The sequence below is a fragment of the Gastrolobium bilobum genome, unplaced genomic scaffold, assembly GCF_033153095.1.
Source record: "Gastrolobium bilobum isolate Gb01-03AN ecotype WA unplaced genomic scaffold, APGP_CSIRO_Gbil_v1 utg13355, whole genome shotgun sequence".
NCBI classification, from domain to species: domain Eukaryota; kingdom Viridiplantae; phylum Streptophyta; class Magnoliopsida; order Fabales; family Fabaceae; genus Gastrolobium; species Gastrolobium bilobum.
The window spans coordinates 79,278-103,977 of NW_026896484.1; the positions used below are offsets into that span (position 1 = coordinate 79,278).

At 35.8% G+C, this 24,700-nt stretch overlaps 1 protein-coding gene across 1 annotated transcript; it reads right to left on the reverse strand.

Annotated features, from left to right (window-relative positions):
• Nucleotides 1–446: 446 nt before the first annotated feature.
• LOC133299943 (tubby-like F-box protein 8) lies at nucleotides 447–8,671 on the reverse strand. Its single transcript, XM_061499433.1, has 5 exons — nucleotides 8,501–8,671; nucleotides 6,970–7,414; nucleotides 6,754–6,841; nucleotides 5,489–5,621; nucleotides 447–1,442 (listed from the first exon to the last, which is right to left on the reverse strand). Exons 2-5 carry the CDS (start codon nucleotides 7,312–7,314, stop codon nucleotides 719–721), a joined length of 1,290 nt encoding a protein of 429 aa, XP_061355417.1. The 5' UTR covers nucleotides 7,315–7,414; nucleotides 8,501–8,671; the 3' UTR covers nucleotides 447–718.
• Between the last annotated feature and the right edge of the window lie 16,029 nt (nucleotides 8,672–24,700).

The following is a 24,700-nucleotide window of genomic DNA, read 5'->3' on the forward strand; positions in this document are numbered from 1 at the left end:
AATATCAATTTCAAACCAATAAAAAACATTTAAAATATGAAATTTAAGCCTATAAAACTAAAACTAATAACAGAAATATTAAAAACAAATAAATAAACATGTCAATGGTGAATCCAGTTTTAAAAACATCAGCCTTAAAATATACATTTTTTTATTTAAAGTAATAAAAGAATTACCGGACCATCTATAACTTCATACTTTACATAATAAAACATTCAAAACTGCACTTTTTTTTTTATGAAAATAAAAATCTTAACAAGCAAACTGATCATCTTGCAAGGAGAGGCCGCATATTCATGGCCTTCGTGTTATCCTGTGTCTACCCATTCAAGTTTGAAAGATTAAGTAGTTTTTTTTTTTGTTTTTTTTTTGGGAGAAGGATTTGGAAGTGTTAAATCCTCATATCTTTTAACAACCATTTTTCACAAAAGATATAGAAACTGATATATATGAGCAAAAAGTCTACTCCTTTTCCAAAAGAAGCATAAGAGCAACAAATAATTTTGACAAGTTTATAGCATGCTAAATTGAGAGGAGAAAAGAAGTCAGAAGGTAAAAGAAACAAGTTTGCAGAAAATACAATGGGGCATTGAGCACAGGTTGTTCTGTGCTTTGCAGTTAAACTATGAGCTGTACAATGACTCTACGCAGCTTCACCATCCGGTGAATCCATAAATGATGATTGAATCCTATTTTCTTACCATATCTCTTGTGATCACTATTCACATGCCAGTTTTGTGTCAAAACTTGTCAAGCAAATTGCAAAAGCCTGAAATGCAGATAGTGGATATGTATAGTCCATAGTGAACATATCCTTGCCAACCTTACCAAACTGAAGAATAACCTTGTCATGGTCAGATTGTGTTGGCTGAGATGATGTAGGACCTGGCTGAGATGATGTAGGACCAGTGCCTGAAGGCTGTGTTGCAGCAATCAGCTGAAAATTCTTGACAGAGGCAACAGTCACCCTTCCCTTGAAGTTGAGACACCAACATTGCAGCTGCTCATGCCATCTTGGTGCTTTGTTCTTAAGAACTAGAGGCCTGTCTTTCACCTCCTCACCACTGCCAGTGCCGATTATGTCGGAGAACCTAGAGCTGCTAAACTCAGTTGAGTTGTGAATGGATCTTGAGAAGGATATGCTCCGGAAGGAATCCTCAAGGGTGCGTGGAAGGAGCTCCGGTTGGCCTGGAACAATGCCACCAGGCTCAAGGGCTGATGTAGGGATTGAGTGCATGGTGCAGTGCATCCTGCGTGGGCCCCTAGTACCAAGGACATTCAACTCATAGTTGATATGGGAAATATTGTAGCTGCCACTAGGGACCTTTGGAGAAATCTTCTTTGAATTAAACCTGCGGCTGCGGCCTGGAGGAGACAGCTGAGAATTGTTATAGGGTGGCTGTGTATCATATATTATAAATTTGGTGCCAAGAAAATTTGACCTGAAAAGAGAGGAAATTCACACAGTATGAGTTTATAATGACAGAAAAATGCAGAAAAAGTGTGATTTCTAGTACATTAACTCTGAGAAGATGATGTTATAAAAAAAATTTAATGAACCAAAACACTTCAGGACACATCACGTCCAGGCAGACAGAGATTAAAATTGAAAAGTAAACACATTGATAAGAATTATAATCATTTCAAAATTAAAAGAGAAAAAGATATTAGACATGTTGTTAGGCATTTATTAGCATCCATTAATAAAAAGATTAGATTGGCATCCTAATTGGTATCAATTAAGAATACATTCGTTGTCCATACCTTTTTAGCATTTTAAATATTTGTTATAAAGGCTAAATGACTGAAGGGAATAAACAAGAAGAAGAAATTACTTCCTTCCCATAATTCTCTTATTCTCTTCTCTCTCTTACAATTAATCAGCCATTCTCATCCCTCTCCTTTCCTCTCTTCAATAAAATTTCCCTTAACATTTTGATGCTTTAATCGACTTTGAATCCCATCATACCGGTGACACGATCTCAAGAAAATGAGGAGGCCATAACTCACTTACACCATAATTTCACTGAGTTGAGGTAGGGGCATGATGAGACCTTGAGATGCACCACCCCAAAAGCTAGCTCAAAGGGTGGAAATGTCCAAGGTTTTATAAATCCCACATTAGTTGCTCATACAACTAATGTGGGACTCCAAGTCCCATACCTTGCAAATGTAACCCCAACATTCCACCACGCTTCCCTACTGCGTGCCCCCACGCACAACTCCACGTGATGGATACTCTGATACCATTTGATAAGACCTTGAAATGCACCACCCCAAAAGCTAGCTCAAAAGGTGAGAGTGCTCAAGACCTTATAAATCTCACATTAGTTGCCCATACAACCAATGTGGGACTCCAAGTCCCATACCTTGCAAATGGAACCCCAACAGGGCATAAATAAGCTGAGCGGCCTATCAGGGGCCTACAGCCTGGCTAACCTTAGACTTGACCTGGCCTTGTCTAGTTAGAAAATACAACAGGTTTAAACTTATAAAAACTTACATTTAGGTCATAGACCGACTCTAAAAAGTATGGCCTAAAAGGCTGCATACTGGCCTTTTAATATATTTATGATATATATTATTCATTTGTCTTAACCATAAATAAAAGGATATTTGTGATATTATTAACAAAACTACTTGAGAATTTTTATAATTTGGACTCTTGCTAGAAACATTAATGAATGGAAAATTTCATCTTTATAATTTTAGTTTGGTTTGCAACTAGGTAGGCCTAGAAGGCCTTATAGGCCATATAAGGCTTTTCATTTTTTTACAATAGGACAGAGGCGTACAAACCAAGCCTTTAATAGATTAATAGACCAGCGTAGTCTCTAAATGTTTTAAATATTTTACATAGACTTAGGCTATCAAGGTTAAAGCTTGGCCCATTTACACCCCTAGTTGATGGCCTCTTTCACTACATTCCAAAACAAACAACTGGAAACCCTTATGGCTTTACTGGATAAGAGGGATGGGTGTCTAAAGGCCGATCTACAACTCAATACTCCAGCACCAGGCCTTCTAGGATCATGGTTCCTAGAGTCTACCACCTTCCAATGAACCCTCATTACAAGGTTGAAAATGCGCCTTACGTTTTCGCACCTTCGTTCAGAAGACCCAATGGCATGGCATTTTACTGTGAACTAATATTTCATAAATTACAACAAACACCCAATCATTGACTACTTTTGACAATTTGACCACAATGCATCTCGACACGCCGATAGCAACATGGTAACAAGGCCTTGTGGTTGAGAGTCTCTTAATCGATTTGGACATTGTGCGCACAATTCATCATCAATTTGTCTCAATAGAGTATGAAGATGTCATAACCCTTCTCGCCAAGCTTTCTCAAACGATGTCATTTCTAGATTTTTAAGATGCCATCATAAATTTGAAAAGCAAAGTGCAAAGTTTTATTCCTGACCATTTGAGGAGTTCACTTATTTCAGCATTGACACGAATGGCTGCAAAAGCTCACCAAGCACGATGTTAGAACAAACTATGCTTCAATTGTGACATGAAGTTCATCCACAAACATTGATACAAAATTTCTGTCCTATTAAATTTTGAGGTTCTTTGTAACATGGAAGACTACTCGTTACCACTTGAGCCCTAACTCATTCACACGCCACACACGACCTCTCAATTTGAGGGCAAGTCATGTCATTAGACAGGGAGGGAATGTTAGGTATTTATTAACATTTATTAGTATCCTTAATAAAAAGATTAGATTGGTATCAATGAGGAATAGCATTTATTATTACCCTTTTAACATGTTAAATCTTTGTTAGAAAGGCCAAATGGACGAAGGGAATAAGAAGAAGGAATTACTTCCTTTCCTATAATTCTCTTATTCTCTTCTCTATTTTGCAATCAATCAACCGCTCTCCCCTCTCTCTCTCCTCTTCTTGCTCTCTTGTTTCAATTAAAATTCGCTTAATACATGTTAATGTTAGAATTCAAAATATATTATTCACAAAAAAAAGAGTGCATTAATACAAATTTGATATTACTTAAAAAGCTTCAAAAGTCACAACCATGAAATTTTTTTATACCTATTACGTTACTTGTATAAAAAAAGAGAAACATTCAATTATAGAAATTATAAACGCAACCACGAGCCCTTAGGAAGTAATACGACTTAGCCGATGACGGAGTGATATAGATGACTCGATAACAGTACACCCTTGCTTGGATGGTGATCACTAGCTTGTGCCTCTTCCCCTTTACAACGTCAGTTAGGTCAACAAGTCTCAAAGACTAGTCACCAGTATGCCCAAGTAAGTTGATGGCTCCAAAATCACGTGAGAGAAAATTGAAATCGTCGTGTACAAAACCTCAAGCTTGCACTTGGGATTTCGGTTGAGTCCGAAACAACACTCCACGTATTGTGTTTCTAGTGGTGGAGGCTTTGCCGGCCTTCGCAAAATCTAGAGCTCCCTCACAACCACAAGCTCTTCTCCTTTCAGCTCTCACATCGCGAGCTCCTCTATCGCAAAAAAGAACATAAGGTTTTTGTCTACCAACACAATCTTGTTTTGGATTTTCTTACCTTTCCTTGCTTCGATCTCCTCCTAGTCAAGCACCTATGTTTTTCGTCGTATCACCAAAAAATATCCAATCATCTACAGTCCATGCATGACCTCTTCCTTCTCAATTTCCTCATTCCATTTCATGGTCTACATCTTCCCATACATAGAATTACTCTACATCTCCATTTGTAGCATTGAAGACTCTAGTTTTGCTTCCAAACACCTACTGGTAGATCCAAATAGTACTCAAGTTGAAAACGTTTGAGCAATGCCTTCAAGAAAGTCAGCCAAGTCACAATTGGATTGAGCCAACCCCAGCACTCGTACCAAATGAGAGCATGACCTTTCAACACCTTCATAGCCTCAGGTAACCCCTGTACTTCGTATATTCTCTCTACCCTGAAATACTAATCAACATCAATCAACCACCGATAAGCTTCTTATCCTTCAAACTCTATAATCATCTTTCGTTCAATATCTGCAGCTCCGAAATTGAGACGTTTGATACCAATTGATAGGAACTAGATATTCTATTACAGCAAAATAGGGATAAACCCTAATTACAAAAATGAAAAAACTCACAAAACAAGAAAGCAAAGACAAAACTGCAGAACTTCGAGGGTCTGCAAACCTCCCTACCCAAAGGCCCCAAAACTCACTCAATGACTGGATAATGATCACCCCTACCTCCTTGACACATAGGCAAGGTTGCTACAATCCAAATCCCTCTTTTCCCCATGCTCATAATTCCCACAATCTAGTATAGGATTGACTAACAACATCATCAAGATCGATGTTCATATTATATTCCACAAAGAATTAACTTTACAGACAACTGTTCAAAACCATTTAGATTTCTTCCATGTCATTCAAACTAAAAATTAGTCAAAAACCATGATTGATCACACAAAATGCATGTTGTGATAAACTGGAAATCCAAAAAGATATACCTCAGTTTTCCAATGTAAGTGCTACTAGATCTTGATATATTATCTGCATCCATTGATATAATGTACTCTGTGCAGGTCGTTCTTCTGGTCCGTTTGGCAGAAAGAAGAAACTTTCCATTTTCAATTAGCAAGGCTGTAGGAACAATTATGAATTCCAAACATGTTTTAGAGACAATGGTAACCAAGTCAAAATTTTAAATGCATACTTATAAGCTATAAAACTATAGTAATAGCAATGCAATTTTAGGTTCAAAATATGGAACTACTAATGCCATTAGACTAGCCAGCATAGGAAACAATTAAATCAATAAACTAAAATTGAAAAACGACATCCATTCGTTGTTATAGTAGGATATAAAAATGGAGCATGAACTATTTGTTCATGATTCCAGGCTTCCACCTAACCTCAGCTGCACAGAGCTGACTGAAGCATAACACAACTAAATCGTTTCCAAACAAAGCGGTATGCATCAGCATGCAGACACTACTCTTAATGTAGTTGAAAAGGATAATAAAACAGCTTGTCAACAGGAAGCAAGAAGTGGCAACCACTCCCAATCCCACAGCTTGGTAACTAGAAGATAATTGCTAACTTCAATAAAAATGAACACAATAAACCCATTAGTAGGCTATAGCAAAGAACTTCACATTTTTAAAGTGTAAACAACAATTGATAGGTAACTAAATTGCCCAAACAAGAATTTAATTTTGATGAAATAGAACAAACAACTACCACTATGACATGGAAACTATTAGCAAGATCTGGTTTGTGGTGGCACAAAACAAAAAATTCTCTTTGCAAATATGCAAGGTAAGACTACATACAAAATCATATATTTTAGCAGGTTCAAATTCATAGTCATCTATACAATCAACCTAATAATCCAGTGGTCCTATACTTTAGAATGATGTCACCAAAGTTTACAGGATGTGCCAACCTCGGATTGAATGCAGGTTTTGGTAGGTTCATAAACAATTGAACAAGAATAAAATTTTCCAGAATAAGATGATACTATTGAGCTCTACATTTTTTTGAAATGACACGGCATAAGCAATTTAGCAAAATTACAAATCAAGGCAACATAAAAACTTCCACACTGAATGATGAATCCATTAAGATTAATAAGAAAAGAAGTAAAATAGATCATACACGAAATTACCATAGGTTAATAAAGTACATGACATAAAAATTCAAATCAATTACAAAACAAGCTGATCAGATAAACTCATATATATGGGTATCAAAAAGTAGAACTTGAGCTTACTAGTACTAAGACAAAGGTATAGGTGGTAAGTCAGATTAGATTTGTCTCTCTTGATGAAACACTGCATGGTTCCATCCCTAGCACCAGGCTGTAAAACAAGAATAAAAAATCAAAAAGCAAAATTCGGACTTGCACAAAATCTATATCTCTCATGCATGAATCAATTCTTTTAAAATTACAGCTTGAAAACAGTGTAGAACACAACAAAAATCTCACCTGCTTCAGGGAGACAGCAAAAGTAATCTTCCCACTTAACTCAGGACTGCTAACAATTTCTTTGCACATTTCTCTCCATGACTTGCACACAGCACCACATGCAACCACATGTTTACGAGCAGGCCATTTACTCTCACTTGCTTCCAATCTTATAATAACCTCGCGAAGAAGCTCAGTTGGAAGATTAGCCCACTCACTGTTCTGTATCACTGGCGGCTGTTCCTGTAATTCATGAACAGAACTATGTGACTTGCCCATGTGGCCAGGAAGCCTCACCTCAGAACTCCGCCATGATAAGCTTCCAAATCCATCCTTTACATCACGAACAATACTGCGGAAGGACATTTGCTACAACACACTAACAGCCCCAGAATTTAATATGTGATCAAAACCACTTAAAGGATTAAGTTCCACTAACCCACTCTATTTAGAAGAGTATGTAGAGCTGCAAATAAAACAAACTTTAATTTAAATTCCAGCTTCAATGCTTAGTAATGAAGAAAGAAAAAGAAAAAGAACACGTATAGGGAAAAGTACAAAAAAAAAAATGAGAGATTCTCATAAAAGAAAGCCTCACATGAACCTAAAGGCCAAAGCAGCCTAAAATTTCAGACATTAGTCAGAAACATATGCTGGCGAGTTTTATACATTATATCCAACAGTTGAAAAGCCTAAACCTAACTTCTTAACAGAGAAATCGAATTCAAACTATAATCTTATCAAAAAATTATGATTGTATAAACCAACTTACCTTTCCACCACAAAGAGAGATTTTTGTTTTGTTTTTTTAAAAAAGGCCAAAAGTGCAAACTAGAGAATCACTAGTAATCAGTTCATAAACCTAATACATTTATTTTATTTTGAAACAGAAAAAGAGATTGCCATATATATAATGTCTCTCACACGCACAGCAGCAAACACAAATGACCCCACAAGAAGAATACATGGTATTAAAGGTGTACTTGAGATAACAAACCTCAAAAACAGAACTTTTGGTATGAATTAGGCTCCCTACACACTCTAATACAAAAGATCTATAAAGAGCATATAAATATGAGACTTTTCCCTTTCAACCATCAAATTATTAGAAAGAGAAAACCCAAACTCTTAGAACCAGAAAACAAAAATTAACAAAAAAAAAACACTTTTTTTCCCCTTTCAAGATACCCTAAAGGCCAAAACTGATCATTGATAACAGACGAATAATTGCATTCTGCATAAACCAAAATCAAAAGATTAAAAAACTCATAACAAGGATAACAACAAATTAAACCCAAATGGAAATTCCACCAAAACCCAGACTTGAAAAGAAAAACGGAAACTTCCAGAAGCTGCAAGAGAACCCAGAAGAACAAACTTCAGAAACCGCTAACCAGACAATGAAAAATTCTGGGTCAGGAAGTTTCCATCACTTCAATCACAGTTCACAAGAAGAAATCCCAAAAAAAAAAAGAACAACAATAGAGCAAACAACAAACACTACATAACTCCAGAATAAAAAGGTAAAAGATCAGAAGAAGAACAAGCTCACCATCATCATGTTCTGGGAAGCAATGTTTCTTTCTTTCTCTCTCTCTCTCTCTCTCTAAAAGTTTGTGTTTCTCTCTCTTTCTTTTTCTGCGTCCGTGAGTGTGTACACACACAGCCTCTGACTCTTAAAGACACGCACTCAATGCGTTTCTTAAATCTTCCCCAGAAAGAAACTATAATTTACACAACCAGAAAAAGCTGCGTAATTTAACTATTAACTACCCAATAATATATTTTTAAATTGAGATTATTAACTTTTAAATTTTTATTATATAAATAAAATAAAGCTAATGCCTTCTTGAAGTAAACGTTGTTTCCTGTGGTTGCGAAGTTACAGTTTTACCCTTGACTGTTGACCAGTGTTGTATTGTGTTGCGAGTTACGAGTTACAACCTTCGAACTTCATTACACGACCAAGGGTGTGTGGGGAAGGAGAGGTATGATACAGTGCGGTGTGGTGCAGCGAAGTTTAAGGTAAGGACACGACAAAATAGGAGTTCGTGTCATGGAGAAAATTATGCCGAAAATATTGCCTCTTCTGTGCAAATATAATTTGTGCAGTTAAAAAAATTCGAAGGTTGCTTTAGTGGCGGACCCAGGATATAATGTTTATGTCCGCACAATTAGTGGCGGGGGTTCGGGGGCGCCCCCGAAAATTTTTTTTGTAAAGAAAGTTTAAATCAATGCTTTATGTACAAGGTTATGAACTCGCTCATAATCTAGTTGCTTCTATAACAAGCTACAGGCAATAGTTTGACCAATCATTCCCCCTAAATGTTACCAATCCTCCAAAACAAATATGAGAATAAACTCCAGTACATCCATACATCATCATTCTATTTATAATGGTGAATAAAAAAGTCAACATTACCTGTACAGAAGGGAAAGCTCTCATCTCTAGAAATTAACTTATTTGAGAATGTCACATCTGCAATCAATCCTCTCTTTTTAAGCCAGAATATAGCATCAAAGCTGAAAGCAAATCGCAATAAAAAAAGTAGTATATGAAACATGAATTAAAGCAAAAATGAATAGAACAACACAATAAAAAATACCAGATAACAACAAAAATAATAGAAGCTAATACCACGTTGGCAGTAGAAGACGACAAAAGCATTCTTCGATTTTTCATTCTTTGAAAATATTGCATTATATCTTCATCATCAATATTATCAAACATATCACGTTCAACATAAGTTAGCATGCATGCGTTAAACCAATCATCACTTATCCGATTGCGCAACTTATCCTTAACAAAAGTCATTGCAGAAAAAACTCGTTCAACACTAGCAGTTGCTACCGGTAGAACGAGTGCCAACTTTATCAACAAATAAACCAATGGATAAACAATATCCTTTCTCTTCTCAACCATCTTCAAAGCAAGGTCAGAAATTCTTTCCAAATTGACAAAATCAGAATCAGCTCTTACATCAACAATAAAATTACCAAGACTTGAAGAAAGAAAAGGAATATCTGCAAGCTCATTAAACTCCAAAGGATAAAATCTAGCAAACTCAATCAACTTTTCTTTGTTAAAACTAGCAAATGAATCACGAGGGTCAAGACAACTCAAACACTCAAGCAACTTCGTATTGACATTATCAAATCGATCACCCAACTCTTGAACCTGAGTATCTATCACTGTATTAAATAACTCCACCTTAAAGTAGTGCAAGAATGTGAATGATTCCAATCTCCGTCTTGATATTCCTTTAGGATAATAAACATCCTCCATATTTGGAATGTCAATATCATATTTATTTGCAAAAATGTTCGTTTCTTGAAGCAATTCATCAAAACCATTATCTCTCACCTCTTGTAAACGAGACTTGACAACCTTCACTAAACCAATTGCATTTAAAAGGTCTTGATCTTTTCTTTGTAATGCTTGTGACAACTCATAAGAAATCCCCAAGATAAGTTGCATAAGATGCAACAAGAATGCAAACTCATAATCCTCCATGGCATACAAAATGCAACCTGCATCAGTTCTTGCAGCATCATTCCTAGGCTCGTCTTCAATAATTTTCATCAAGGAAATTATTGGAGAAAATAATGAGATAACACTTGTAACTGTACCAAAATGGGAACCCCAACGAGTGTCTCCAGGTCGCTTTATGGTTGTCTCTTCATTTAAACCTTTTCCAGTTGGTATTTCACCGCGAGCAATTCTTTCGACTATATGCTCATATTGATTCATTTGAAGAATTTCCTTCCGCTTGCATGAACCCCCCACAACGGTAGCCATCTTTTTAAGCATGTCAAAAAATTCTTGAATCTTTTTGTGATGTTTTGCAACCTTCACAAGTGCCAATTGTAACTGATGAGCAAAACAATGAATGTATAATGCAGACTTTTTCTCTGCCAAAATCAAACTCTTAAGCCCTTTGAATTCACCCCTCATATTACTAGCACCATCATAGCCTTGACCACGAGATTTAGACAAACTTAAACCAAGTTTAGAAAACAGCCCATCAATCGCTGCTTTTAGTGATTTTGCAGTAGTATCTGAAACATGAATTATGCCAATAAAACATTCAACAATGGACCCCTTTCTGTTTACATACCGAAGTACAACTGCCATTTGTTCTTTAATTGCAACATCACGAGCTTCATCAACTAGCAAGGAAAAGTAATCATTGCCGAGATCAGTAATTATTGCTTTAACAGTCAAATCAGCACAAGCTTGAGCAAGATCTTTCTGAATTTTTGGTGAAGTCATTTTGTGATTATCGGGGGCATTTTGCAAGACCACATGACTCATCTCCTTATTTGGCTTAGTATAAAACTTTAGAGTTTCAAGAAATAAACCTTGTTTATTTGAACTTTCAGATTCATCATGTCCCCGAAAAGGCTGACCATTTCGTAGTAAGTATCTAGCACAATCTAAAGAAGCTTTCAGGCGAATACGGTAATCAATTCTTTGTTGTTCAGAAATATTTGAAAAGGCAATATCAATATGTTGGTTTTGCTTCATCAAATCTTGACCAGCTTGATAAGATCTATTGTGAACACTCCTATGATCTCCAACATGAACTTTGATTCTATCCTTCTTCTGCCAATTTTTGAACCCCACACCGACAAATGCCTCCTTCGCTGAACCACTACCTCTAACCTCCATATCAAATAGATAACAATATAAGCAAAAACATGCATCTCGTGATACACTATACTCCAACCAAGAACCAAATTCTTCATACCACTTAGAATTGAATCTACGCATTTTTTCAAACATTTCCGTTTGAGGGAATGGTTTAAGAATTGGTTGAGTTGGACCCTTGAGCAAATAAGCTCTCCGAATATCCTCTCTCTCTATAGGATTTGATGTCATTGAATAAAGTGAAGGTCTTTTTCCTGGATCCGCTTCAAGATTTTCTATATTAATTTTTGCTTCAGGTGGTGATTGAAAACTTTGAAATTGAGATGCTTGTGGTGGTACACTTTGTCTTTGAGATTGAGGAGAATTTTCAACAATTGAAACATTTTGTCTATGAGGTTCATAGGATTCAGGTTCTGTATTTGTGCTCTTTTGACGTTTGAAATAAGATTGTATCCCTGACATAATTTTTCCAAGACCTGTGAAGGGTACAGAAAAATAATAGAGAGAATAAGTTAGTACTTTTTTATCCCAAATAAATATTATATGGATTCAAAATTGCAATATGGATTCAAAATTCACTATATCTGCCTGATATGATCAACGGATTCCAAATGACAGGTCTGGAATATGAAATGGGAACAACTGCAATAATCAAAATATAGTTTAAACTTCAAATATCAAAGAGATATAACATATAAACATTTGATAATGACAGATGACAGATAAATATATATTTGATAAAAGTCCTTTTCCTTACCCAATACTTTATTATCTAATTATTTGAATATTAGGTTGCTCTTACAAACTTTGATACGTATAATAGAGAGAATCCCAAGATTTCAAACTTGGTGTTAAAAAGCCGTTTCTTATTAATTAAATAACCAAAAGGCTGGGGACTATGAGGCTTTCATTTATATTTTTGTTGAGGCAAATGTTTGTGGAAAACTTTTATGCTTAAAGGAAATGCTTTTCTCAAATTCACAACTAGTGGGGAACTTTATTCACATTCTGTTCTAAGAATAAATTGAGTAATTAGCTCATTATAATATGATTGAACCAAACTATTTAGATGTGAACAATGATGTATATTTAGATTGAACCAAGCTATATTTATAGATTTTATCTAACCGACTTTTCCTAATATATATTATAATATTTAAACTTCTACCACTTTCTTCAATTTTCCACAGCCTTCTTTTTCTTCTTGCTTTTCAAAATTGTCTTCTCTTCTTTTTTTTGTTTCTTTGACTAATTTATATTATTTAACCAACTTCTACAACTTTCTACCAATCTGTTGCCAATTTCCGTGTTTTTCTGGTAGATGGTAGATAGCTCTTATAGCTTCTTCATTTTTCTAGACTAACAATAGGAAAAAATTGATTTCCAACAATTAGGACTCAAATGAAATGAAAGCTCACAGAGCCATAAAGTTATAAAATGGCAATGACAAAAGAACCAAGAACTACACAACAAAAGAACTAAGAACTACACAGCAACAAAAAAAACAACAAAAAAATTAATGAGGTGGAGCTTGCCTCAAAAGCCAAATCTGCTTGCCTCAAAAAAATTAGAGTTTTGATGTGCTTGCCCTCAAATCTGCGCTCAAGCTGCGCTGAATGGAAGGAAAGATGCTGAATGGAAGCCAAATCTGCGCTCAAATCCGCTTGCCCTCTTTTGCAGAAAGAAAAATGAGTGAGAGCGTAGGGTGAGAGAGGCTTGCCCTCTTTTGCAGAAAGAAAAATGAGTGACAGAGGTACGGTGAGAGGCTTAGCTGTGAGAGAAAGTATAAAAAAAAAATAAAAAAAAAAAATTTACAAATTTCCTGTGTCCGCACGTGCGGTCATTTGACCCAACGTGGGTCCGCGCCTGTTATAGATATTCGTTTTGTGTGTCGGAGTTTTTTTTTTTTTTTTGGTTTCAAAAATTGCGGGTTCTACAAAATGTTGTGTTTGTAGGAAAGTTGTTGTGGTCATGTTAAATGATAGATGCAAAATCCTAAAAAAATATACATGATATTGCCACGTAGAGGTAAGAAAAAGAAAGTTTGCGCATGTTTGATTTATTTGATTTGAAAAAGTTTGATTAGCTAAATATATGGATGAGATTATGTTTTATTTATTTTAATTGATTATGATAACTTACCCAAAAAAAAAAATCATCATCATAACGGAATAAAGTTTTTTTTTTTTGGTAGTTACACGGGGCATAGCCCCACAAAGAAAACAAAACAGACAGAAAAACCAGAAAACAGACCAAACTAAAGGAAATAAAACAAAACAGAACAGGAAATAAAAGAGAAGACTAAACAGACTTCAGCAGCAACATTAAACCGAATAGACCCGTCCAGGATCGAGTAAATGCGCAGCAAGAAGATTGATGAGCTCTCCATGAGGGGATGATATTGTGGATCGACCAAAGGAATCCTCCAAAGCTTTCTTTGCAATCCAATCTGCACAACAATTGCAGGACCTAGGAACATGCTTCAGAGAGACTAACCAATCTCTATTAAGAACAGCTCGAATCTTAGCCACCAAGGGAGGCTTTCGAGTTTCATTACCAGATTTGGTAAGAAAGCTTAAAGCTTGAACATAATCTGATTCTACCATGATACTCTTCCAACCATAGCTCCAAGCAAATTCCAAACCATGGAATAAAGCCCAGAGTTCAGCTTGCAAAGAGGAACAGGAACCGATAAATGCAGAAAAACCACTTAACCAATCTCCATTCCAGTCTCTTAAGAGGCCACCACAAGCCGCTCTGTCATTTGTTGCTGCACCATCGACATTCAACTTAAGATAACCTGGAGCTGGAACTGACCAAACCTGACTAGGAAGAACATGGAGGTCTTTTGGAACAGGTTGCAGAATTCATTTGCTTTTACAGCAACTAATTTCTTCAATTAAAGCAGCAAGCACACTAGAAGGATCAGTTGGATGATTTGCAGTCTCATCATGCAGCTCTTTGTTTCTCCAAATCCACAAGTAGTTACAGGCTATGAAGAAATAATCTCTCCAGTCTTTACCATATGTAAGCTTCTGGTTCAAATTAATAAGAATCCATTCTTTAAAAGAGCTTGAACTCAGGAAGCCTATCAGCAGTGGTTGGAAGAGAGGATTTAACCAAACTTTCTTTGCTTTAGAACAGTCCCTAAAAGCATGAAGACTGGTATCCACTTCATTAGGACACGAAAAACAGCTATTAGGTAAATCACCCCATCTGCTTGTGTATTCTTTGGTGAGCATCCTTTCATGTAGCATGTTCCACATTAGCAACTTGACCTTCTCTATTCCTTTTCAGCTCCATATCTGATCCCAACTGCTAATGCTTGAGTTTTGTATAGGACAAGACAGATTCCTATAGGCAGATTTAACAATGGACTGACCTGGTGACCTAGTTCTCCAACACAGCAGATCCTCACCTGCTTCTCCATCCGGATAAGGAATGGCCAAAATCTGGTTCACTATGCTCCCATCGAAATGATTAAGGAGGCACTGTATGTTCCATCCTTCTCCATCTAGGAAGGAGCTGTGATTTATTTTTAGAGCAGTAGCCTCATCTGTGGGGGGAACAATTGCAAGAGAAAATAGATCAGAATTTTGGCCTATCCAATTATCCTTCCAGAATTCAATTTTCTTCCCATCTCCAATCTGCCAAGAGATGTTGCTTAGCATATCAGGCTAGATTTTACATAAGCTTTTCCACAAGTGAGAGTCATAAGCTTTGCTAGATACTTCCTTCAAAAGATTTTTGCTTCTGCCATATTTGCCAACTAACACTCTAGCCCGTAGTTGATCCGGAGATTGGATTAAGGACCATGCACACTTCTGCAAAAAAAGCTTCATTTTGCTTTCTTAGATCAATAATACCCAAGCCTCCTTGATTTGAGATATCATGATTTGTTTAAATTGATTAACTTTGATACTTAGGGTGTGCATGACAACCTTCCCAGAATCAATTCTTTTTTAATTTCTGTTTCAGAAAATAGAAATGGATAGGAAACTCGTTTGGTAAAATCGGTTTATTTTTTTGTTCCTGGGATGAACCAGTTTAATTTTTATGCCGGGGAACATAAAAAAGAATCAGAAAATTTCAGCTTTTTTGTTCCCTGACACAAAATGAGAAACACTTATCTCTTTCAATCACTCTCCACCTCTACCATCATCACCACCACCACCATCATCCCGACACGACTGCCGCTACCATCGTACCACTAGTGCCGTCGTCACCACCCCTCACCACCACAATGTCACCGCCACCATTACCACCTCCTCCACTACCACCACCACCACCACCTATCACTACCACCATGCCACCGTCACCACTACCGCCATCAACCACCACCACCACCATCACCACTACCGCCATCAACCACCACACCACTATCATCGCAACCACTGCCGTCACCGCCACCATTGCCATCACACGCCACTGCCACCACTACCACCACCACGACGCCACCACTACCATCACCACCACTGTCACCAACCACCACCGCCATCGCCACCACCAACCACCACCACCATCGTCACCACCACCGCCATCGCCGCCACCAACCACCACCACCATCGTCACAGCCATTACTGTCACCACCGTTACCATTACACCACCCCCGCCGCTACCATCACCACGCCATTGCCACCACCGCCACCATCACCACCACCACTGTCACCTACCATCACCGCCGCAGCCACTGCCATCACCACCACCATGCCGCTGCTACCATTGTTGCCGCCACCAACTACCATACCCACCACCATTGTCGCAGCCACTGCCGTCACAACCACTACCACTATCTTCACCACGTCACTACCACCACCACTACCGTACTGTCGCCACCACCACCATCACAACCACATCATATGGAAAGGAAAGTGATGATTCAAATTTTTTTATATTTAATATGAATTATTTTTTATTGTATTATTTGTTGTGTTATCAAACACAATTCTCATTCTCGGAATAAAAATAGAACATGTTATCAAACACATTTTTTTCTCAGAAACTGTTCTAAGGCACAGAAATAGAAAAGAATTGTTTCTTTCCAGAAATAGTGCTAGGGAATAGAATGGTTGTCATGCGCACCCTGAAAGTAATTGTTTTGATTATTAGATTCTTGGTATTTATGGAACGAATTTGAATTTAACAAAATTTCAAGTCATTTTTTATATATGTATTTATTTATTTATTTTAATTGATTATGACAATGAGGTAATTGATCCTAATTAGCATTTGATGAATATTTAGATTAACATGACTGATTTAAGTTGAATAAAGTTGATATTTGAAGTAATTATTTTGATTATTTAAATTTTTGGAAATTAAAGCTATTTTCGTATAAATAATCATTGGCCATAAACAAATAATTACTAAGGATGTATTGAATTGTGATTTCAAAGGATTTTAATGGATTATTTTTGGACAAAAAAAACCATTGGTATTCAATTAGGATTTTAAAGGATTGAAAAAAGTCACGTGGTATTCGATTAAATTTTAAAAGATTATTTTAGAGTTCGTCCAAATCTATTGGTATTCAATCAGGATTTTAAACAAAGGAAAAATAATATTGTGGTATTCAAAAAATCTGACAATTTTAATAGATTTTCTATTGGTGTGGATTTCGTGAAACTTTTTAGTGAGAAATATAAATATGATGCCTCACTTACAATCTTACTCTAACCCCTAAAATTTCTTGAGATTTCTCAATTGCAGTGTCTTTTTTTTTGTGGGTCGACTTGCTCGAAATCGGGTTTTGCCATGGGAGTTTTGTCAAAGCTCAAAAATAATTGATTTTTGAGCGATTTTCATCACAAAATAATCCAGAAACAACAATCCAATAAGATTTTAATCTAATTTATCTCAAAACAGTAGATTTTTTAGCAAATTTTGAGAGTTTTTGGAAGTTTAAAAATGACTTTTCAAACTATTGGTCGCGATTTTTCTTGGCACAAAAATGTGTAATTTTTGTATTAAAAACAACATAAAACAGTGGGAAAACAACAGAGAACAAAATCCCCCCAAATCAATTTTCGTTTTACATCAACAAAACAATATCAATTTAAAGAAAGATTGAAATTTTCATAATATGAACCCTATGTTTCATAACAATACATTCATGAACAAAAATCTTTCGCTATATGAAACGATTTCAAACAATTTTTGTGTCAATAGATCACTAAAAACTTATTTTTCAAAAGCCTCAAAGCAATTTAAGGTTTCAATGTATCGATTGAAAATAACTTGAATTTTTTTCTAAACTTTCATGTAATAAAACCCAGAAATTAAGATTTGAAATTTTCTTAGAATACTCAATGAAAACATGCATATGATATATGGTTAAAAAACTCTCATCATGTAGAACATAAACCCCAAGATTTACAAGATCAATTGTAAAAAATTTCAAATAAAATTTTATAATGAATTTTACTAATTGAAAAAATTATATTAAGTTTTACTTTTTTTTATTAATATCATTGCATTTCTTTGTTTTTTTATTGACTTTTGCAATTTTGAATTTTTGTTAAAAATTGAAATGGTTTTTTAAAATCTTATAAATCCATATTGTCCTTTCAAATCTTATAAATTCTATTAAAATCCTTTAAAATTCAATCTTATGAAATCTTGATTGTAAAAAAAGTCTTTTAAAAAAGTCTTTAAGTCCCTCCAATTCTAAATAATCTTTTGAGTAAATACCCTTTTTGGTCCCTAACAAAAAACACGGTACCCACTTTAGTCCCTTACAAAAAAAATTAGTCTTGAGGTCCCTAATAAATTCAAAGTGAACCCATTTAGTTGAAATCGTGGTCCTCACAAATTCAAAAAAGACCCATATTAGTCCCTCAAAAGGACTAAAATGGGTCCACTTTGAATTTCATAAGGACCAACTAACTAATTTTTTTTGTAAATGATTAAAGTGCAGACCGTGTTTTTTGTTAGGGACACAAAACTCTAATCTTTTAAAATCTATAAATTTTTTTACCTCAAAAACATCCTTTAAAATCTCAATCGAATACAATCCCCTAAGAGTATTTCAGAGCAATGGTCCTGACCCTAGTGGGATACCGGTCTCTAACCCCGCTTAAACTTTCTGTATTCAAAAAAAAAATTATTTCTTTATAATCTGTATCATTTGCAAATGGTTAGGAAAAGTCAATTAATTAAAAGATTTTATGCTACAAATATTTAAAGGAGAGTTTTATATTTACAAATTATGTAAAGTATAAAAAAAATCTGCAATGTTCTTTAAGACTTAGCTATCAAATTATAAAATAGTATCTATTAAATATCTTGTTATCACAATTAAATAAGATAAATAAAATATCACAAATCGCTTAACACTTTGTTAAATTGAAATTGAAATTTGTTATCATAGATATCAAGAGTCAATTAATCAATTTAAATCAATCATGATGATTATAATACCCATCACACTAGTTAGACTTAATTACTTTATTATCATAATTAATTAAATAAATAAAACATTATCATATATACGTATTCAGTTGATTAATCCTTTTTAAATTAAATAATTGTACAACTTTGTTAATGGGACATGTTATCATGTGCGCGGAGAAAATGCGTAAATTTGACATGTCCAATCTCCAATGTGCAAGTCAAACTTGCGCATTCCCTCCCTTATAATCATATCGTGACTTTTTTTTTTTTCTTTTTTAAAGTTTTGCAAGTCATGCTTGTATATCCCACCCTCAATTCCCACATAAACTTGGGATACTAACAAGGTAAAAAATATTTGCATAGACTAACCCTCTTGAGTTGTTTGTTTATTGGCTGCTGAAAACTTGTAAAGTTGTCGAAGCAAAATAATACCCTCTTTTAACTCAAATTTTTCGTTTTGGTTTATTACTCTTTTCAACTTTAAAAAGGGTATCAAAACACAAGAAGTATATGAAAATGATGTGAAGAGTTTAATAAATATATAAGTTAGATCCAATGTTAAGAAAATTGGCTTGGATTGAAAACCGGACATATAACTAGTAAAATGATCATGTAATCAGTCTGAACAAGGTAAAAAGATCTCTAATACTTTAAAATCAACGTGAACCGATCAATTTTTGTAAAAACCGGTGCCGCTCCGGCGATTCACATAAATATTAATTAGACCAAAGGCATGAGCTCTAAATATATAGTGGAGAATATTCCCGGGTACATAGAGCGAAACAAATGATTACTGCATGTGAAGATTATGGGAGACAAACACTATGTAATAATAGTCAAAAGTGGTATGTGAATATTTTATCTTATAACAAAAAATGAACCACATACAAAGCTTGAATTACCTTAAAAGCACTATAAATTGTAAAATTTATATCTTAGCTTGACTAATGGATTACTTGCTTGCAATAGGATGTGAAATTATCACCTATCTACGACTTTATTGGGCTATAAAGCGTAATAATTTTGCAAATTAGTTAGGCCTAATCAATAAACTTATTTACTCTATACTTGTTATAATTTAGGAATTTTTCAGAAATAATGTATAATATCTCTCTCTCTCTCAGCTAAAAGCAAGCGAAAGTTTCATATTTGGTTTGTATTTTTTTTATTTAGATTTTTTTATTTATTTATCAATTATTCAACTAATCCAATTTAAGGTGAATGAGACCATAAATCTCATATGCAATGTCTATTTTGTTGCCATTTCTTTGTCTTATTATATAGCTTATTCTAATTATCTGACAATCTCCCACTTATTTAGTTCAATTTTTTATTTTTATTTTTTTTAGGTTCTTCTTTGTTGATGTAATAATTTGATTCCCGTGTGAATCTTTATTTTGCACTTTTGTTAGCAATATCATTAAACTTAAATCGGTATTTGATTTGATTAAAGTTTTGGATCAACGGATCACTGATTCAATCCGTGAAAAATCAATTAAATTAAATTTATATTAAAACTATATAATAGGGATATAAATTTCTCCCGTTACAAGAGAAGAATTTTTTCTTTTACAAACACAATACAAAAGTGAAATCCACTTAAAAGAGAAAAAATAAGTGAGATTCACATATTTGTATTGTGTCACAGGAGAAATTTTTTTTTCCTATAATAAGATAAATCTATATCCCATATAATAAATATAATAATAAGATTAAAAATGGTGTTGGCTTAATAATAAACCTAATATGTTCTAAAATTTAGGTGAAGTATTCAACTCTCAAGTTTGCATAAAATTTCAGCAATCGAATCTCGAATCGGTTAGGGTATCAGATCGTTTTGAGAATAAATTTAATTTCTCCATAAATGAAATTATATAGTTAGACCTTCTCATAAGTAATTTTTCCAAAGCTTAAACATTTACCACCTTTTAGTAGGTCTGGAAGAAGCTTTTATATATTTTATGGACCCGTATAAGGAGTTCATTGGATGACAGGCCCAATAAGGAGCAATTCAAGATTTAAATCAAGTATAATTATGGATAGTATCCATCAAAGATACTAATCCTAATACGACAACATAGTAGACAAGCCTGGGCCCTCATCAGAGGCACTAAAGGTCCACATCATATTACCCACAGGTAACTCCTATAAATAAGAGATAAATCCTAAAGGTACGTTACGCTCTCTCTCTCTTACTGTTATGCTGTCACTGTGCGCACACACACCCCATTGGCAAAAGTCGTTATTAGTTCGTTGTGCACAGTGATATGCTTGACTCAAGGGTATCTCCTTCATAGATACCTTGGAGAGGGCACTAGATCCAAGATTAACATACCAGCCTATTGGGCTGGACATCTCTATCTCCAAGACAGAACATTGGCGCTGTCTGTGGGGAATTCATCTTTAAATTTGATATTCCCACAACCTTGAACGAAAATGCCAGTCCGTACAAGGAGCAATAGCCAGCAGCCACACCCTCAGAATCAGCCGCTGGATCCAGTCTTGGAAGAGGTGAATCGACCTCAAAACCAGCCCGAGAATGAGATGGTTTACGATCATGTTCATGTCAGTGAGGATGTATCAGACACAGCCTCCACCCCAGCACCTCGCGACCGAGTTGCAGCTCCAGCCTTGAACAATCCTCCCCAACATCCTGGGGATTTTGCTGCACGCGTTGTCCAATCTGCAGATCCTGATTCTCGGCTTGCTCAAAATGTGTTCTCTGCAATTTTGCGACGAATGGAGGAGATGGAGAATCGTAATAACCTCCAGCGGCAAGAAGACTTCCAGAGGACACAGGAAGAAAACACAAGGAGAATGCATGATTTGGAACAACGCTTGATGGTGATGACAGGGCCTGGGGCGAGAGAGGTCCAAAGCCGAGATGCTAATGGCCGCGAAGGGGACCACAACCCGGATTATCAAAACTGGGTTACTGAGGTAGAGGACCAAGGAAGGCTTAATCAGGGGATCACATTGGGTACAAACCCGAGAAACAACGGAAGGCCCAATCTTGGGAGCGCGTTGGGTCCTGATGGATTGAGTGATTGTTACTCCCTCAAACACTTGAGTGCTGAGCGTTATATATTTTATCTTGGTGAGGGGTGTTCAAGCTAGATTCTGACATTTTTATGAGAATAGAAGGCATTGTTAGGAGTTCTTTGCATTGATTCAGTCATGCTTAGCATAGTGATCTATTGATTGTCTGTGTGATGTTATGTTGGAATGATTGATTGTTTCCTGGATTGAGTCTTGTACATTGCTGGGGACAGCAATGTTTAAATCTGGGAATGGTTTGATGTGCCTCTGGCAAGTGTGATTTTCTGTGTTAAAATTTATAAGAATTGAGTCATACTAGAGCAATTTAAATATATATTTGCTAATTATATTGATTCTTTCTATGTTAATAATATTTCTCACCTATTGGTTGTGTTTATACAGGAAAAAGAAGTGAAAATTACAAATTGTAAAAAGCCTGTAGACGCGACTCCACACTGATGTGTCACAGTACAATGGACAGAAATATGGCGCGGACCGGCGCCACACTGACGCAGACCCGCGCCGGATTCCGGATTTCACAGCGGTACTTTGGAAGTGGCGCCAACCGGCGCCGGTTTCTTGAAGAATAAAAAGCACAGGGAAGTGGCGCCACTTAGCGCCAAACCCATGCTAAGTGACGCCAAAACACAACAAAATGGCGCCAAGAATGTGAGAGAAAAGCCACGCCAAGTGACACCAAAAGTCATGCAAGGTGGCGCCAACTGGCGCCACTTTTCGAGAATCCGGTTCCGACTTTTTCAATTTAGACAGAGGCGTGGCGCTAACTGGCGCCACATCGGCGCCAACTAGCGCCGGTTTGCGAGAAAGTTACTCCGTGTTGTCCTGGGGGTATTTTTGGAAGAAGGAAAAGAAGTTTATAAATAGGATCCTTATGACAGAATTAGGGATTCAGACCTATTCTACTGAAGAGAGACTACGGTGGTGCTCCGAGAGGATTCTGCAGATCAAGTTCTTCTTTTCCTTTCTCTTTAATTTTATGCTGTTATTGAATATTGGATTTTTAGCCATGATTATGTTTGGCTAGTTTACTTTTTATTATAGTTAGGGTCACAAACCCTATGTGAACCCTTGTTACACGGATTGATTTATAATTGCTCGTTTATATAATTATATTTATCTCTACCCTGTTCGTATTTTATATTTTCTTTATTAGAATTGATCACTCTAATAGTTGATAATAGTCTGAGGGTTAGAATCCTAGATAAGAATATTGGGGTTTTCATCCTGAAAGGGGGTAGGATAACGGTTCGTATGCATGCTAGGAATATATGTGTATTGATTTGCGGATGCCTAAATTATTGAGTTCATCGCTTAATTTTCATGAGGGGTTGCTAAGGGATTAGGATTCCAATTGAGATTAAAGGGTTAAATTGCCAAAGGATTGAGATTTAACTAATTATTTTAGATAATAATTTATCCGAGTAATTTTATAAATGAATATTGTAAATCAATCCAAAGTAAGAAGTGGGGATCATAAGATGAGTGCGCTCTAGCTACAATGCTTTTCTCATATTTTCACAAACCAATTCTTTTTTTATTGTCTATTTCTCATAAGCAAAAATTACAAAAACAAGTCTTTATTTTCAATTCTCACTTTCACACAAATCGACATTATTTGTCACAAACAAACCCTTTTGAACTTTTCCATTCTTGAAAGGAATATTAGTTGATATTCGACTCAATCCCTGTGGAGACGATAATTTACTTACTATTATATTACTTGTGCGATCGGTATATTTGCCGGAGAGCATCACTCATGTTCAGCTCATTCTGATCAAACAAGTACTTCAAGCTCTTGTGGTCACTGAACACAGCAAACTGCATACCAAACAGGTAATGCCTCTAAATCTCGAAAGCAAAAACAATCGCAGCCAACTCCAAATCATGAGTCGGGTAGTTCTCCTCATGAGGCTTCAACTGCCTCGAAGCATAAGCGACAACTCTACCGGTCTGCATCAAAACACAGCCCAACCCCTTTCCAGAAGCATCACAGTAAAGCTCAAACTGCTCATCAGGATCAGGAAGGATCAACACAGGTGCGGTAGTCAATCTCTCCTTCAACTCCTGAAAGCATTCCTCACTCTCGTGAGTCAACACAAACGGAGTCTCCTTCCGGGTAAGGCGAGTTAGTGGAAGAACCATCGTGGAGAATCCCTTGATGAACCTCCGGTAGTAACTGCCAAATGTAAGAACCCGCACCGTTAATTAAGGAATTTAATTAATAATTTATGAGAAAATAGGAAATGATTCCATAATTGACCCTAATAATTATTATGAGGCTTTAATAATATTAGTAAGTGAGTAATAATGCTGAAAGTCGCTTTTCGGAAGAAAAGTGCAGATACCGGTTCTGCTAGTCGGTATAAACGCGTACCAAAAAAGTATCCTGGAAAATTATAATAAGTGCATGATAATTACTAGAATAATATGTAGGACTTGTAAAACGAGTTTCAAGTCCAAATAATGATATCTGGTGCTAGAAACCGGTACTGGCTTTGAAAAGCGCGTACCGGAAAGGTGCTCAGAAAATTATAAGAAAAATATGATAATTCTTGGAAAAATGTGTAGTTTCAGATTCAAGAGTTTGGGATTAAAATGCTAAGCATAGCAATTAAAGTTAATACTGTGTGTTTTAATTGAAAGTGGCTA